The sequence below is a fragment of the Streptopelia decaocto genome (genome assembly GCF_964273445.1).
Source record: "Streptopelia decaocto genome assembly, chromosome: 1".
NCBI classification, from domain to species: Eukaryota; Metazoa; Chordata; class Aves; order Columbiformes; family Columbidae; genus Streptopelia; species Streptopelia decaocto.
In genome coordinates, this window is record NC_138663.1 from 13559789 (window position 1) to 13573988 (window position 14200).

A 14200-nucleotide genomic window follows, 5' to 3' on the forward strand; every position below is an offset into this window, starting at 1 on the left:
GCTCTTTAAAACCTCTAAACACTATTACAAGCAACATCACAATAGTATTACAAATCCAAAAGATACCAGATACAGAGCTTGGTAAAGAAAAAACAAAATTGCTTCCTTGGACTGCCTACTGATGAAGTTAAGAGTTTAACACCTTATTAAAATATTTAGTGTTAAAATATTAGCTAATATGTTTTATTAACATATACAGTCCCATATTCTTATAATAATATATGATTATATGTATCAATTTTAATATTAGGATAATAACATAGAAATAATTTCTATACATATAATATTACTAATTTTAAAATATCTTTCAAAGTGCTTAATAATTAGTTTATGATTAAGTATAGAGTTTCAGATATTCGATAAATCATTTCTTATTTTCTCAAAACTGGAAACAGGATTATTAAAAGTTATTTTAAACCCCATTTTATTCCTTACATGAACTGATCCCATTGCAACAAAGGCAATAATCTAGTAGCTCAGAAGTATCATTATCTCTGTTGAAGCAGATTTCTAGTTTTAGGATCGGATTTTTCAGGCTGTTTTTTGGTGGATGTCAAGGGTGGTGAGGATTTTTCAGTTTGGTTTATGTGGACCAGACAAGCTAAGCTAAGACAAACTTGGCTAATAGACCACAGATGGAAATCACTATATGTCATAGTTGTACCCTGTCTGCTAATAGCAAACAGTTTAGTAACTTTTAGTCAAATGGAGAAGAAAAATGAAGGGATTAGAACTGTATATCCTAAGGTGCAGAGCTCTGGATTTATGATTGCTGAATTGTTACCTCTGATTACTAAAAGATTCTGGGATTCATGTCCGTTCTCCCTGTTCAGCCCCAGAGGCAGAGCTGAAACCAGCTATTTAGAGTAAAATGAAGCAATTTAAAACCTTAAGGCTTATTTGTTTTTAACTGTTTTAATTTTCGACTAATGACCTGCTAAAATTCTGCACTGGACTTACAGCCATTTCACTGAACAATAATTTAACCAAAGCTTACTTCAAAGATAACATCCCTTTCAGGGTACAATAATACATAATTAAACATTTATCAACTATATATTAAAAGTTTTTCTGTATCATTCGTTACAGATTAATTCTTGGTAACTACAGTCAGCCCTACTTATTGCATTGAGTAATGGTTTACAGATTTTAGCATATCTACTAAAAACACAGAAAGTCTTTTTTCATTGCACAATTAAGCATAAGGGAAAATTATATACATCAGAATAGTTAGAAACAGTCTGCATATTAAACTAAATGAGATTACAAGAGTAACCAACACCTACTCTAAGCCATTCCCTAGTGACATGAACTGGACACTAGAGGTAAATTTAGGTACCATTTCTTTGGCTTCATGGACTATAGAGCAACACCTAAAAAGCAGCACAAACTGAGATTCCATCTCTGTCATTAATCACAATCCCTTAGGACAACATTTATTCATCTTCAGATTTCAAACTAAAGCCATCACAGAAGCGCATAGGTTGGAACCTCTGGCAGTCATCTAGCCCAGCTCCTGTGCAAAGCAGGTCTAGTTACAGCAGCTTGCTCAAGGACTTATCCCTGCCCACCTCTGAGAAGGGCCCAGCTCCATCCTCTCCACAGCTTCCAAAGCAGCAGTTGAGGGCAGCAAGCTCTGCCCTTTGCCCTCTCTCCTTCAGACAGAGCAAACCAAGATCTCTCAGACTCTTGGTACATCACATGGTTCAGCTCCATAACAGTACTGGTGGCCCTCCGCTGGAGGAATGTCGCTGCCCAAAGCTGGACACAGCATCCGAGGTGCAGTCTCACATGAGTTAAACAGAGGCGAATAATCCCTTCCCTTGACCCACTGCCTACACCGTTGCTAATATAGCCCAATTACTCGCCCACTCTTAAGCAGTTAAGACCTCTGCAACATTTTATTTTTCTTACAGTTACGTACTTACACAAAACAAGGCAGCCTCAAGACATAACTGTGAAAAGAAAACCACTCTGACAGCTCCATTATTCGGTGTAACTCCCTGAAGACCAGTGAAAATCCAGCAATTTTACCAGCATTGCACCTAGGCTTTTGAAACTGCACTGCCCTTACACCGCTGACCATTTCCACTTCTCACAGCACACTTTCCTGGTGCCAGAACACTCATCTGTGTGGCTGAAAGATCAATCAGATCACTCAGGAAAATAAAATGTTAGTTTACAGTTTCACAAGGCATAATGAAACATTTCAAGAACTGACAGAACGATTTCAATCCCTCCATTAGATAGGTTCAGCTGCTTAGAGATTCTCAGTCTTAAGTTTTAACTGGCTTAGTTCCCTGACCAAATTCACCAGATGAGTGCATGGAAGTCTGTGGGAAGGCACAGCAGGCAGGGGAGCCAACAGCCAGGCAAAACGCAAGCTTGCTTTATTCAGCCACAGCATCAGTTTCTGAGTGATGTTTTACCCAAGATTCAGAAACTCGAGTTTTGTCTCACCGAAACAAGGAGCTGAAAGCAATCCCCCCTATTTGGTCAGATTACAACCCGAGTACCGAATCCCAGCACTATGTGGAAGGAAACTCTTCTAAAAATATCTTTTTTCCTCAGTGCTTTCACAAGTAGCCAGCTCTGACACTTGTCAGGTTTTGGCACCTGAAGGCAGACCTTTTCAAACTGATGCAGTTTCAGCATCCAAAGTTTTAAGTAACAGAGCCATACAGCCCAACCATTTGGCAAAAATGGGTTTTGGTGCCAGGGTCACCAGCACATGACAAAAATTCAGTGCCAAGAAGGAAACTGGGTGGTTTCAGGATATTATATAACTTTTTGTTTATTTCTTCCTTTATTAACTTGGCAAGCATAATCTTGGTCTAATGAGCTGTAAAACACTGAATATTGCATATCTTCAAGCAATGAAATTAGAACTCTAATTTTACCCTTTATAGCCATGAGAGAGAAAACATCTCATTTGTTTTATTGTGCCCTTTAACAGCCATACCCAAGGGACACCTGAAACAGCAGAAAGCTGCACTGGCAAAGTTAACTGATATGTAATCAGGTGCAGGATTCAGGTTCAATTCATTAAGTTCCATTCTGCCTTTCCCTACAACCATCCCCAAGAGACATAGCAACATAATTCTCTCCTGCAATATTATTAACTAATTTGTATAAAGTTCCCCATTTTAGCAGCAAAGCTTCTATAAGGATTGAAATAATTTACACATAGTTGCCAGACCAAAAACTGCACATCTACTATCTGTAAAACTTGAAAGTATTATAAGAAATTAATGCAAAAGCTTAAGTTACAAGCAATATGTTTGATTTTTAATGTCAGTTACCAAGGCAGTATGTCAAGTATGCATAGACTATCAGTATCAGAGAGGTGAGGGATCAGACAGTAAAATTGTTTAAAGTAATTGTGAGGGGTCTCAGATTTTTTCAGAGGAAATATTATGATTTTTTTTCCATAAAATCCATCAATTACAAATCTGAAGCAAGATCAGTATTCTGGCAAATACACATAATTCTAAGGATATTAACTAACAAAGTGCATTTATGTAAGAATTAGCTTGGTAGCTGCCTGGGACCAATGTAACAAACCATTCTAGAGAACAATTCAGACACGCCACCACACCCTTTTATTGCAAGAGCCAGTGCAGCAGAAAGTGTTGAAAACAAGCCAGACAAACCGCGTCTGACATATGAATCTCAGCATTGCACTCCCCAGTTCACCCAGGAATGCAGCAGAGGTTTAATTTATTTTGCTTTCTACAGACCCAACCTGTGTGTAGCAGGATTTACCTGTTAACATTTCAGGCCTTGGAAAAGTATTTGTAGCATCTGGAAAACACAAGCTATCACTGGAAGTTGTAAAGCTCTGTCCATGCAATCTTACATCTCCAATAACAAGCTGGTGTAATACACTATCTGAAATCTTACAATCAAACTTAAAATAACTAAGAATTTATTACTGTATTTTTATAAGACAGCAATCAAGAGCTCCAATACACTAAAAGCAGAGTACCTCTATTGCAACAACAAACTGCAAGTTTACATAATAAGGCGTCTGACCTTTTAAACGATGAAGTGCATTACTAAATCATCCTCGTGTGAGGAGCTCAATTTCAGACAACAGAATGAGTCACATGAGTAAATATAATATTTAGTAAACTTGCCTGAAGTAGGGTTGGAAGAGCTCAATTGCTTAACTCTGTGCCTTACTTTTGAGAAACAACAAGACCTTTGAAATTCAGTAGACAGAGACATAAAATTAATACATCCAAAAATACATTACAATGGAAAACAAACACAAGGAGCAAGTTCTCTGCTTACCCAACCTCTACCTACTCAAATATATTTTTCTTCTTTATGTATGAATATAAACATTAGAAGTTCTTCATGGTTTTTTTAGGGCATTCATACATCAATTTATTAATCCGAAAATTCTCCCCAAAACAACACTTTATTTTTGTCACTTTATAGGCAAGTTAGATCAATTTGATCAATACTGACTGCAACCCTGGTTCTCTCTTGTCCCAGAAACTATGTTTTACTGCCAGATTGTGATAAGTTTTGATCCCTCCCCACCTTCAATTTCAGTTACTTCTGTGAGGAATAAACAGATCCAAAAAAGCATGGTAAATAGGACAACTTGACAACTCAGAAATCAAAATGTGAAACCAAAAGCAACGTGAACTGAAAGTTCACAGAGTTCAGAGTTCAGTATTTTGCCATCATAAGCAATCACATAACAGAAATGTATCAGAAAGGACAAAAAAATGTCTGGTACCCAGTAACAGCTACCATAGCTCTTCCTGTTCCCCAATTTGAAATCTTTGGTGCAAACAACAAATCCATGAGGAAAAAATATTGTGCCATGGGAGAGATTTAAATAAATAAATAGACAAAATCAAGGACATGGGTGAAAAAAACCCTTGGGGATACCAGTCTGATCCAAGAGAACCTTCAATAAATGGGGCTTAAGAAATAATGAAATTAGCATGAAGATTTTCATGAGATGCAACATTTCTGCAGTGCATCCATTTGCCCCCAAAACAGACTCCATTTCCTCATACCAAAAGAAGAAAAGCCTGCTGATTTGGCAGAGCCCAGTCCACATATGGACTGCAATTAGATTTTGTTCACGCCATGGAAAACATCAACATTTGGTTTACGCAAGATCTTATCCCTCCTGAAGACAGCCCAGTCTTTCATGAAGTAACAAGAGTCACCTCCCCAGAACTCCTCACCATAAAGGCAGCATGCAATTTCTGGCTGAGCAGACCTCTGTAAAAGCCTGCAGAGACTTGTAGCAGAAATATTATTGGTATGAATGAAATAAATGGAAACGTGTGTGGAATAAGTGGAAAAAAATGACAGAACAAGGGTTAAAAGAATGACCTGTACTGATAATAAGCAATTCTGTTAGGAGAAGTGTCCTGGGAAAAGTAAAGTTGAGGAATGGGTTGTTCATATGAAAAACAGAAGGCCTGCCCTCCGTAAGGTCAGAGCACAGTGACTCAGCAGCAGATCCTGCCTTCCTAACATCAGGAGGATGAAAAGCTGGTGAATATCACATAGGGCATTCCTTTTCCTGTATCACCAACAGGAAAACAGACATGTAGTTAAAAAAAAATATAGAGAGATAACAAGCATCAACTTCACCTAAGATTTACAGAGACTTCAGACTCTCTCTTGCATCAAAGGACCATTTATACATAAAGCTGAATACCATAAAAGATCTGTCCAAAGACTAGTTCATCATCATCAATAAAACAACCTCAAAGATGTGATAAGAATCTGACAGCCAGCATCTCTTGCATTGCACAAAAGAGGTCCTGGCCAAACCAAATATGGACACAACTTTGTCCTTTTAAGTATTATCTGCACGAAGTAGGTAAAGTCAGCATCACTTTCCCCTTCCATAAGATCCTGCACTGGATTTTGTTTACACTAAATCTTCCACAAGTAATCCTTCCAATCTTTAAAAAAAAGTGACTGGACCTGCAATCAAGAAATAGTTCAAAACCACACTGTAATTCCACTGATACTTTTACAAAAATACTTTTTGTAAAGCTTGAATAAGAGAAGGGAAAGAGTACACAGTACAAAACCAAACAAAAACCTAATTACATTCTAAATTGTTTTCAATTTCTTAAATATGTAATTGAATGTTTTGTATAAATTAAGTCAGCAAAATTAATCTTTGTGCTTTTCCAACTATACCTTTAATTCACAGTTGTAAAACTCTCAAAGCATACCCATATTGTCTAATTCTAGAAATTAACTGTTGCTTAGCTAGAAGTTAACCAGAATTTCTGTTTTGAAGAGTATTGCCATTATCCTCCTAAGGACAAGATGCATTCACTTAGAAACATGGCCATAGCCTCAAGGAAAATGATAACTCATAGAAACTTACTAAACCATGGAGGGCCAAGAAAATAAGATCATCACACCTTATTTATGTCTTGGTAAGGAAACATACCTCAAAATGTAGCAACATCAAGAGGATATGATGCTTTGAAATTGTCAAAATACTAAATTAGAAAGAGACATCAACATTTCTATGTGCAAATGTGAATCAAAAGATACAGTATCTGGTGGTACTGTAACTATGTATCTCCAAATGACACATTTTTCCTCCCCCCTGATTTTTTTCCCTAATTAACTTCCAAAAAGCCTTAGCCTATCTCTTTTGGGTGTGGATTACACAGTTCCTTGTTACTGACAGAAAATACATTTCAATTCTTGCTTTCTACTTAAATACAAGGATTCATTTATATGCTATAGAAACATTCACCTGTATGTTAATTAACATTCTAAAGAGTGAAAATTTTCTTTTCTGTTTTTTTTCCATAGCACAAGTAGCCAAGGGAGTAAGGAGTTTTCAACATAGACCACAGAGCTATTCTGTTTCATTAACTAAATATTCATTTACTTTTGGAAGAAAAGTTTCCAGCTACTCACTCCCATACAACGCTAACCAATAATGCAATAGTATTTTATGTTTATTATACTTTACACATAAAACACAACAGGCCAACTGTTTTTTTTTTTTTTTAAGCCACCATAAAAACAAATAGAAAGCTTACCTTCTTCTGGTACCAAACTATAGCATCAGTTACTTTGGACGCCATTTATTCCACTGAATTCACACAGTCATTTTAGGCTGTTAACAGAAAAAGACAGAACTTTACTTCCACCTTCTCTATGAAGGCCAACATAGGGAATGTAGAAACACTCCCATTACCTGCAAAGCACTGAACAGCTATCCTTACTTCACATCATGCCTAATTACTATTTCAGTAATAGGGTTTTCTCCTCTAAGTAAACAAAAAAACAACGATACTGCTGCTACAGGACATCAGAAGTGTCAGCTTTGGCCATCCTTCTCAGTAAAACACACATGGCACAGAGACGATGTGTAATAGTCTCACAAGAACCTCACGAGGGTTAAATTACATGCAGCATTTTTTTTTTAATAAATTAAGCAACCTATAGTTATTACCACAGCACAGTATTCTGAAGTCCAGGAATAACTGCATTATAAAATGCAATAAAATTTCATACAGACAATTACTTATTTTTGGAGGAGACAAAAAACAGTGCTAGATCAGTCCTGTAGTGGGGCCTGTAGCAATAGGACAAGAGGCAATGATTTTAAACTAAAAGAGGGAAGATTGAGACTAGATATAAGGAAGAAATTTGTTATGGTGAGGGTGGTGAAACACTGGCCCAGGTTGCCCAGAGAGGTGGTAGATGCCCCATCCCTGGAGACATTCAAGGCCAGGCTGGACAGAGCTCTGAGCAACCTGATCTAGTTGAAGATGTCCCTGTTCATTGCAGGACGTTGGACTAGATGAGCTTTGAAGGCCCCTTCCAGCCTAAACTATTCTATGGTTTTATGATTTCTGATAAAAATATCACACTTATCATAACACTGTCAATATCAACAATATTACACCTTCTATTTCTTCATTGGAAGAAAATAAAAATTATTCATCTGTCGGTAATTTTTATGGTGAAAGTTTAAAGGTGATCCTTGTCTTTCAAAACAAAGGGAAAGACATCTGTTTACAGCATTTGAACAGATAAGAAAGGCAAAGAACAATACACTTTCCAAAAAAATGGGATGGAATCTGAAATTGTGCAATACATTAAATTAGAAGTGTCTTTATAAAATGCATAAACACTAGAAGAACTTGTAACACTTTATTATACATTGTTGATCACAAAAAATTTCACTTTTTTTTAAAAAAAGCAGATACTGGATGACCTGATCATAACAGCTGTTTGTACAAAAATCACAAATAGTCCCTCTAAAACTGCCCTATCAACACTACCATCTTCCAAGGCATTCCTCAGAAAGAGAAGATGACCCTTCAAAAGACTCGGTTCTGCACTGACACCTATTTATTGCCTTCCATGACTCATGTATGGATGTACTTGTATTTTACACAGTTCACTCCTTTAAAGACACCATATTTAGCAAGTTTAGATATGTATCATATAGACTATAGTACAAACCTTCAACAGTACAAACATTTTACACTGGATCTCAAGAATTTCTAAGAAACATAATGCCATACATTTTCATGTTTCACAAAGCTTTTTCAAAAAACAGACATCATATACCCAAAAGGAGCTATATTTAAGATTTCTAACTCAAATATCCTCTACACATGTTCAGACAAAATTACAACACAATAGAAAGAAATGTCTCTGAGAGAGCTTCAACAGTCATTAACACATTTCAGAAATATCAGGACACTGACTTTTGGTACAACTGAGTAAACAAACAGTGCAATTTTTCCACTGTTGATAATATTGTGTAAGTCACATCAAGTCAGTTAAAGCTGGCAGCCATGACTGTGTCAACATGTGTAATTGTTTCTGATCCATTGGTTTCTGATAATAGTGGCAGTTTTTCTAAGAGCAAGTACCAGATATTAAGAATTCATTGGCACAGTAAATAAAAAAATATTTCTATCGCATAAAGCATGGAGCCCAACGGAGACTTTGATGCAACTTGGCATATTCCATAGACCAGCTACCCTTCTTTCTCATCTATACAAAGCTTAAAATAGGATGTTCTCTTGTTTGAAAACTTGTTTAAGTGAACTTAAATTTAAAATCATTTGCTACACCAGACTACAGACTCAAAGCCACGTAAAACCCTTAGCCATACATAGTCTCCGCATATAACGTGACCTACATAGCACAGTCACAGCGAGAGCAGCCCCACTGCTCACAGAGACACCAACCTCATCTTGGAGGATCTTTAATTCCTTTGCATTTCTCTTAAACCAACATCCCCTCTTATATACAACATACTCTGCTTCCTACCACCATAATTACAGGATGAGAAAAGGGTTGGAAAAACTCATTATCAGCAGTACAGAACGAAACATTCAGCCTGCACAGAAATCTTTCCCTCAACAGCTACATTAACTTGAACTCTCTCTCTCTCTCAGGACAATGATTTTTCAGGAAATGAACACTAAGTTGTGAATCCAAGACTTTCAGCTGTGTCAAATATGGCTAAAATTGGACAAGTCATTTTAAAGGCTGCACCTTTTTTGCAGTAGTTCTCCAATTTACTCAAAAACCCTTTGCTTCAAGAAACAATTACGTCACAAAACTATAAACTAATTATAATGAAGTACTTTTACTATTAATTTATTTTATTTCTATCAACATACCTGATATTTAAATTACCCACGGTTTTCATATTTTTAAGAAACCCTCTACATTAAATCCTTCACAGAGTCTATTTTGGTGGTGTTTAAAGCAAATTTGCATACACATTTGCATACACAAATGCAAAGATGATGCTTACAAAAGTAAATATGACAGAATAGTGGGATGCATGTCTCAAAAGACTTTAACAGAGTTTGGTGTGCTAAATAAAAACACCTCTACAAGGAAATATCATATGCTTTCTTCAAAAGATATAAAACAATTTCTGAGACAGTACAAAACTGAAAGGTAAAAAGGTTCATTTAGTTATTTCCAGACAGTGTTCCTGCTTACAGGGTCTGGGATCTGTCTGTGGTTTGTTTTTTTGGTCAATTTAATTTTTTTTTTGAGACAGTATAATGAGTTCAATAGTCTTGGCCTGAAGGTAACTTATCTGATGAGAAATGGATGGTAGCAATTCAAGGCACTAAAGCTGCAGCCCTGGAGCTGACTCTGCAGCTGCCCACAGCTCACTGAACACCTAGAGAGGAGACTAAGCATCACAGCAATTTCAGAACTCTGCATATTCATTAGAAGTTAATATGTTATTCAGCTGACAATTTGTACTGATGTTGATCCTGAAGTCAGACTGTACAAGCTGGGCTCTAAGACACATCAGCACCAAATGGGTAAAGCGAACAAATCGAAAGTGCTGATGCACACCCACGAGCACCACAGAGCATGGCCTCTTGCTCTGCCTTTTTCTCCTCCCATCCTCTCCGGATCCAGCCATTTGTTTCATGTTCTCTCTCAAATACCAACATCTGGGACAGGGACCGACTTTTGCACTCAGTTGTATGAGGTCCTGTGCAGAGTAACTACAGCAAGATTAACTTAATCTTAACTAGTTGGAGACTTAAGAGCAATAAAAGAAACACTCCCAACTTCAGAGATTAGACAGAACATCCAAATATAAAAGCTTGAATATCACAGGGTTGTTGTGATCAACATAGCTGTTCATCACATTTCCATCAAACTCACAGTTAATACTAAGAATAACAAGCAACATTTGTTTTTAATCAAAACTGCAGTACTTCTTTAAAACTAAAAATAGATGACTACCTGGTTTTAATGATCCCTATCTAGAAGCAGGGTTTCTTAGCTATTTCTTTTCTATTTCAGAGCATAATCACATTCCACTTTAAGTAAGTACACATTACACCTCAAAATCAAATGAGCAGCTCCACAAAAGCCACAGAAATCTATACTTAGATGTCTTCAGGTAGTTAAATGCTCACTCAAGCAATGCAGCACTTATTGTATAACACAAGACTAGACACTACAACACGGATTTTAATAAATTCAAAGTAACTATATTTTAAAATTTTATTCATATCCACAGTGATTTGGTGACCCAAGTCAGACACAAATGCATACAGTTCTAAATGACAGGCTACAGAAAATAAAATCTATTCTGAACTCTGACAGAAGTTCAAAATAAAATTGTGGTCCTCATAGTGACAAAAGGAAAAAAAAAAAGACATTTTTTAGAAGAATATACAAGTCTAAGCAGTGTCAACTAGCAAAAGGACACCATTAAAAACACAACACAAGCAAGGAAGCATAGGCCAGTAGTTGCTTTCCTTGCCCCTAAACACTGTGAATCACTAAGTATTTCAAGGGACCTCCTTTCCTTTGTAACAATCCTAACCTGAATGGTCAGGATAGCATCCAGCTGCTGAGTCAAGGCTTGAATGTCCTTCTCAGCTCATTATGATCACGGAATGATGAACTTGGTATGTTCACTAAACATCATTAGAAGTAAAATTGCAGAGCTATGGCATTTGGCTCAAATGTTTTTCAAAACACCATTGATTTTTATTACCTCCAGAAGCTTAATTTTCCTTAGCAGCAAATTAAAGGAAGTTTTAAAAATGTTACTGCATAAAGCCATGGGACTATCAGAACTTGGTTTCAGCTGTTTTCCACAATGGAACTGTTTTACCATTATGTTAGATCCTCCATATTATAGTTTCACTATAACTTCACTAATATTTCCTGGAAGGAAGAGTAAGAAGAGACAATGAATCAAAATAAGAAAACCTATGGCCTGAACTCCTATTTTTGTAGCAACATTTGTCACACACAAACTCACTTCAAAGTAAAACATTATACTTGCTCATATACAGCTAGAAAATAACTTTAATGAGGAAAAAAAACCCCTCACTTTCCAGGTTCAACATCAAAATAGAAATTAACATTATCATCAAATTGTTGACATTATTTGATGTTTTAAGCTAACTTTAAATGAGCTCAATAAACATCTTAGTCATATTAGGCATCCGCTGTTGACTGAAAAGCTGTTTCTGCCATGACGAAACAAACCAACATACGTATGAACACAATGCAGATACACCACTAAACTTAGAGTCATCCTTCCTGTGCTCAAATCCATGGGAGCTCTGCCACTGCCACCAAGAACAGGATCAAATCCTTGAACCAGTGTTTCAAAAGACACACTCTTTCTACGTGCATTACAAATAAACCACTTACACTTCATTTTAAAAAGGAACATCAAACACTATATTATGCACTCCGTGTTCTGTTCAAGTACTTTATCTATGCATTGATGTTCTCAAAGCAGCATTTCAGAATTGCAAATTGTATACAAGCAAATGAGAAACTTGTCACTCCCAGGTTCACACCTTTCAGTGAAAGTTTTATCGCGTTTGTTTCAGCTAGCCTTAAGAATATCTGAAGCGGCCAAAGGAAAGCCAAAAAAGAAAATAAAATTAAAATATCAGACACTGTTAACCTGGGGAACACGTCCAGTAGCCAGCATGAAAAGTACTCTTGCTGCCCAGCCAGCCAAGGCCCTCCCAGATTGTTGCTTTGCAATCCAAGGCCATGATAGTTTGTAAATAAAGAGGAATTAACATTCTTGCTTTCCCAAAGAACAGCATGATACTCTGTAAATAAAAAGGAATTATCACACTTGCTTTCCCCAAAGAACACTGACAACTCTGCTAAATTTGGATATCACCATTCCTAAGACACTGCTCATGAAAGAGAACGAATTTTCAAACCCTGTTCTTCACGCCATCTCAAAAAAAAAAAAAAAAAACCCACAAAAAAACCCCACAACAACACTAGAAAACAACCACCCCCAAACAACTGGTGGAAAAAAACACTGAACATCCCCAGGTACCTGTTCGAGGAGTTTTGATGTTTGTTTAAGGAGATTATCAGGCCAACAATACCAACAATAAAGTATGAATCAGACCTCATGCTGGCTGCTGTGTATCAAGCCCTGTTCTTATATACACAGACATACCAAACGGGATGTATCATGACACACACAGACGTCTGGCGGCATGTCCATACCTACCTGTGCCTCCAGTTAAGATGTCAATTACTGAAAAACAGATACTTTCTCAGGCCTCTGTATTTTGCACACAAACCACCGTATCTGATCCCATTTCTGCCACTGCATACACAATCTTCCTTATAAGCTCATGCCATTTATCCCTTACCATTCCAAGCAGGAAGCTCCCACAGTTACAGCTGCAGCATTGAGCATGCAGCAAGAATCAGTTTTCAAGTTCTGATAGGAAGCAGACTCCACTTAACCATCTTCACTTCCACAGTAAAAACACAAATATCTGAAGGACAAACTAGCAAGGCAGTATCACAGAAAAAATGACTGTCCCCAAGGAATACTTGTTTTGCCAGTCAATTACACAACTGTCTGAAATAGTAACAAAATGTTGAGTATCAGGATTTCTGAGATGTATTTCAAGCTCTGGGAAAAGAACATTGCGTGCAGTTGTTGCAACTGCTGTAGCCATTTCTGGATTCTATGCCCTCAGCTTTAAGGTCTGTGCAAATTTGCTAATTTTGTTCCATAACTGTTTTCTGTTCATGGCTCCATTTGAAGTGATATCACACAGTTTCCTAGTTACCTTACTTGTAAAAACAGGTGGGGAAGAACTCTGTACTGAGAATTCCAGGATTCTACACCTGTCACAATTTACTCCTGAGTCTGCTGCAGTGGTTACTAACTAGCAAAAGGCTCCAAATATTTAAATACATTATACTGTTTAAGGAAGTGAAAAAATTTCAAGGCCTAAAAGTGGACTATAATCAAGTTAATTTTGCATCTTATCTAAGAGATGTTGATTCCCATCAAACCAAATGCAGTAATTGCTGCTAGCACACTAGATCTACAAGCCAAGACATTTCCGAAAATGCTGCATCTTAAAAAAGACAAATAAAACACAGTATATAGTCAACCTCAAGTTCTGTTCTTTTTAATTGCTGGTCTTTATGCTGAATACTACACACATAAATACATATCCCATTAAACATATTTACAAACATATAATGAGAAATCCCAGAAATACTGCACGTATACATCTGCTCTTAGTACCATAACAACTTCTTTAAGGAATAGAATTTCTATAAATATAATTTTTTCATTTATATATACACTCTTCTCAACAAACAGTCAAAAAAAAATACAGTGGCCACCTTGAAATAAAATGCTATGCTCCTTTTC

The 14200-nt window shown here is 36.7% G+C and overlaps 1 protein-coding gene across 4 annotated transcripts in view; it reads right to left on the bottom strand.

Moving 5' to 3' along the window:
- The window catches only part of PHTF2 (putative homeodomain transcription factor 2), a 66991-nt gene that overhangs the window by 45657 nt on the left and 7134 nt on the right, over positions 1 to 14200 (bottom strand). For 3 of the 4 annotated variants that reach the window (XM_082043917.1, XM_082043914.1, XM_082043916.1), the window contains exon 2: positions 7056 to 7132. In XM_082043917.1, coding sequence (XP_081900043.1) covers positions 7056 to 7100 — 45 coding nt within the window. In that variant the 5' untranslated portion in view covers positions 7101 to 7132. Of the gene's footprint in view, positions 1 to 7055; positions 7133 to 13175; positions 13291 to 14200 lie in introns of those variants that run through there. The other variant, XM_082043915.1, reaches the window with a different exon arrangement.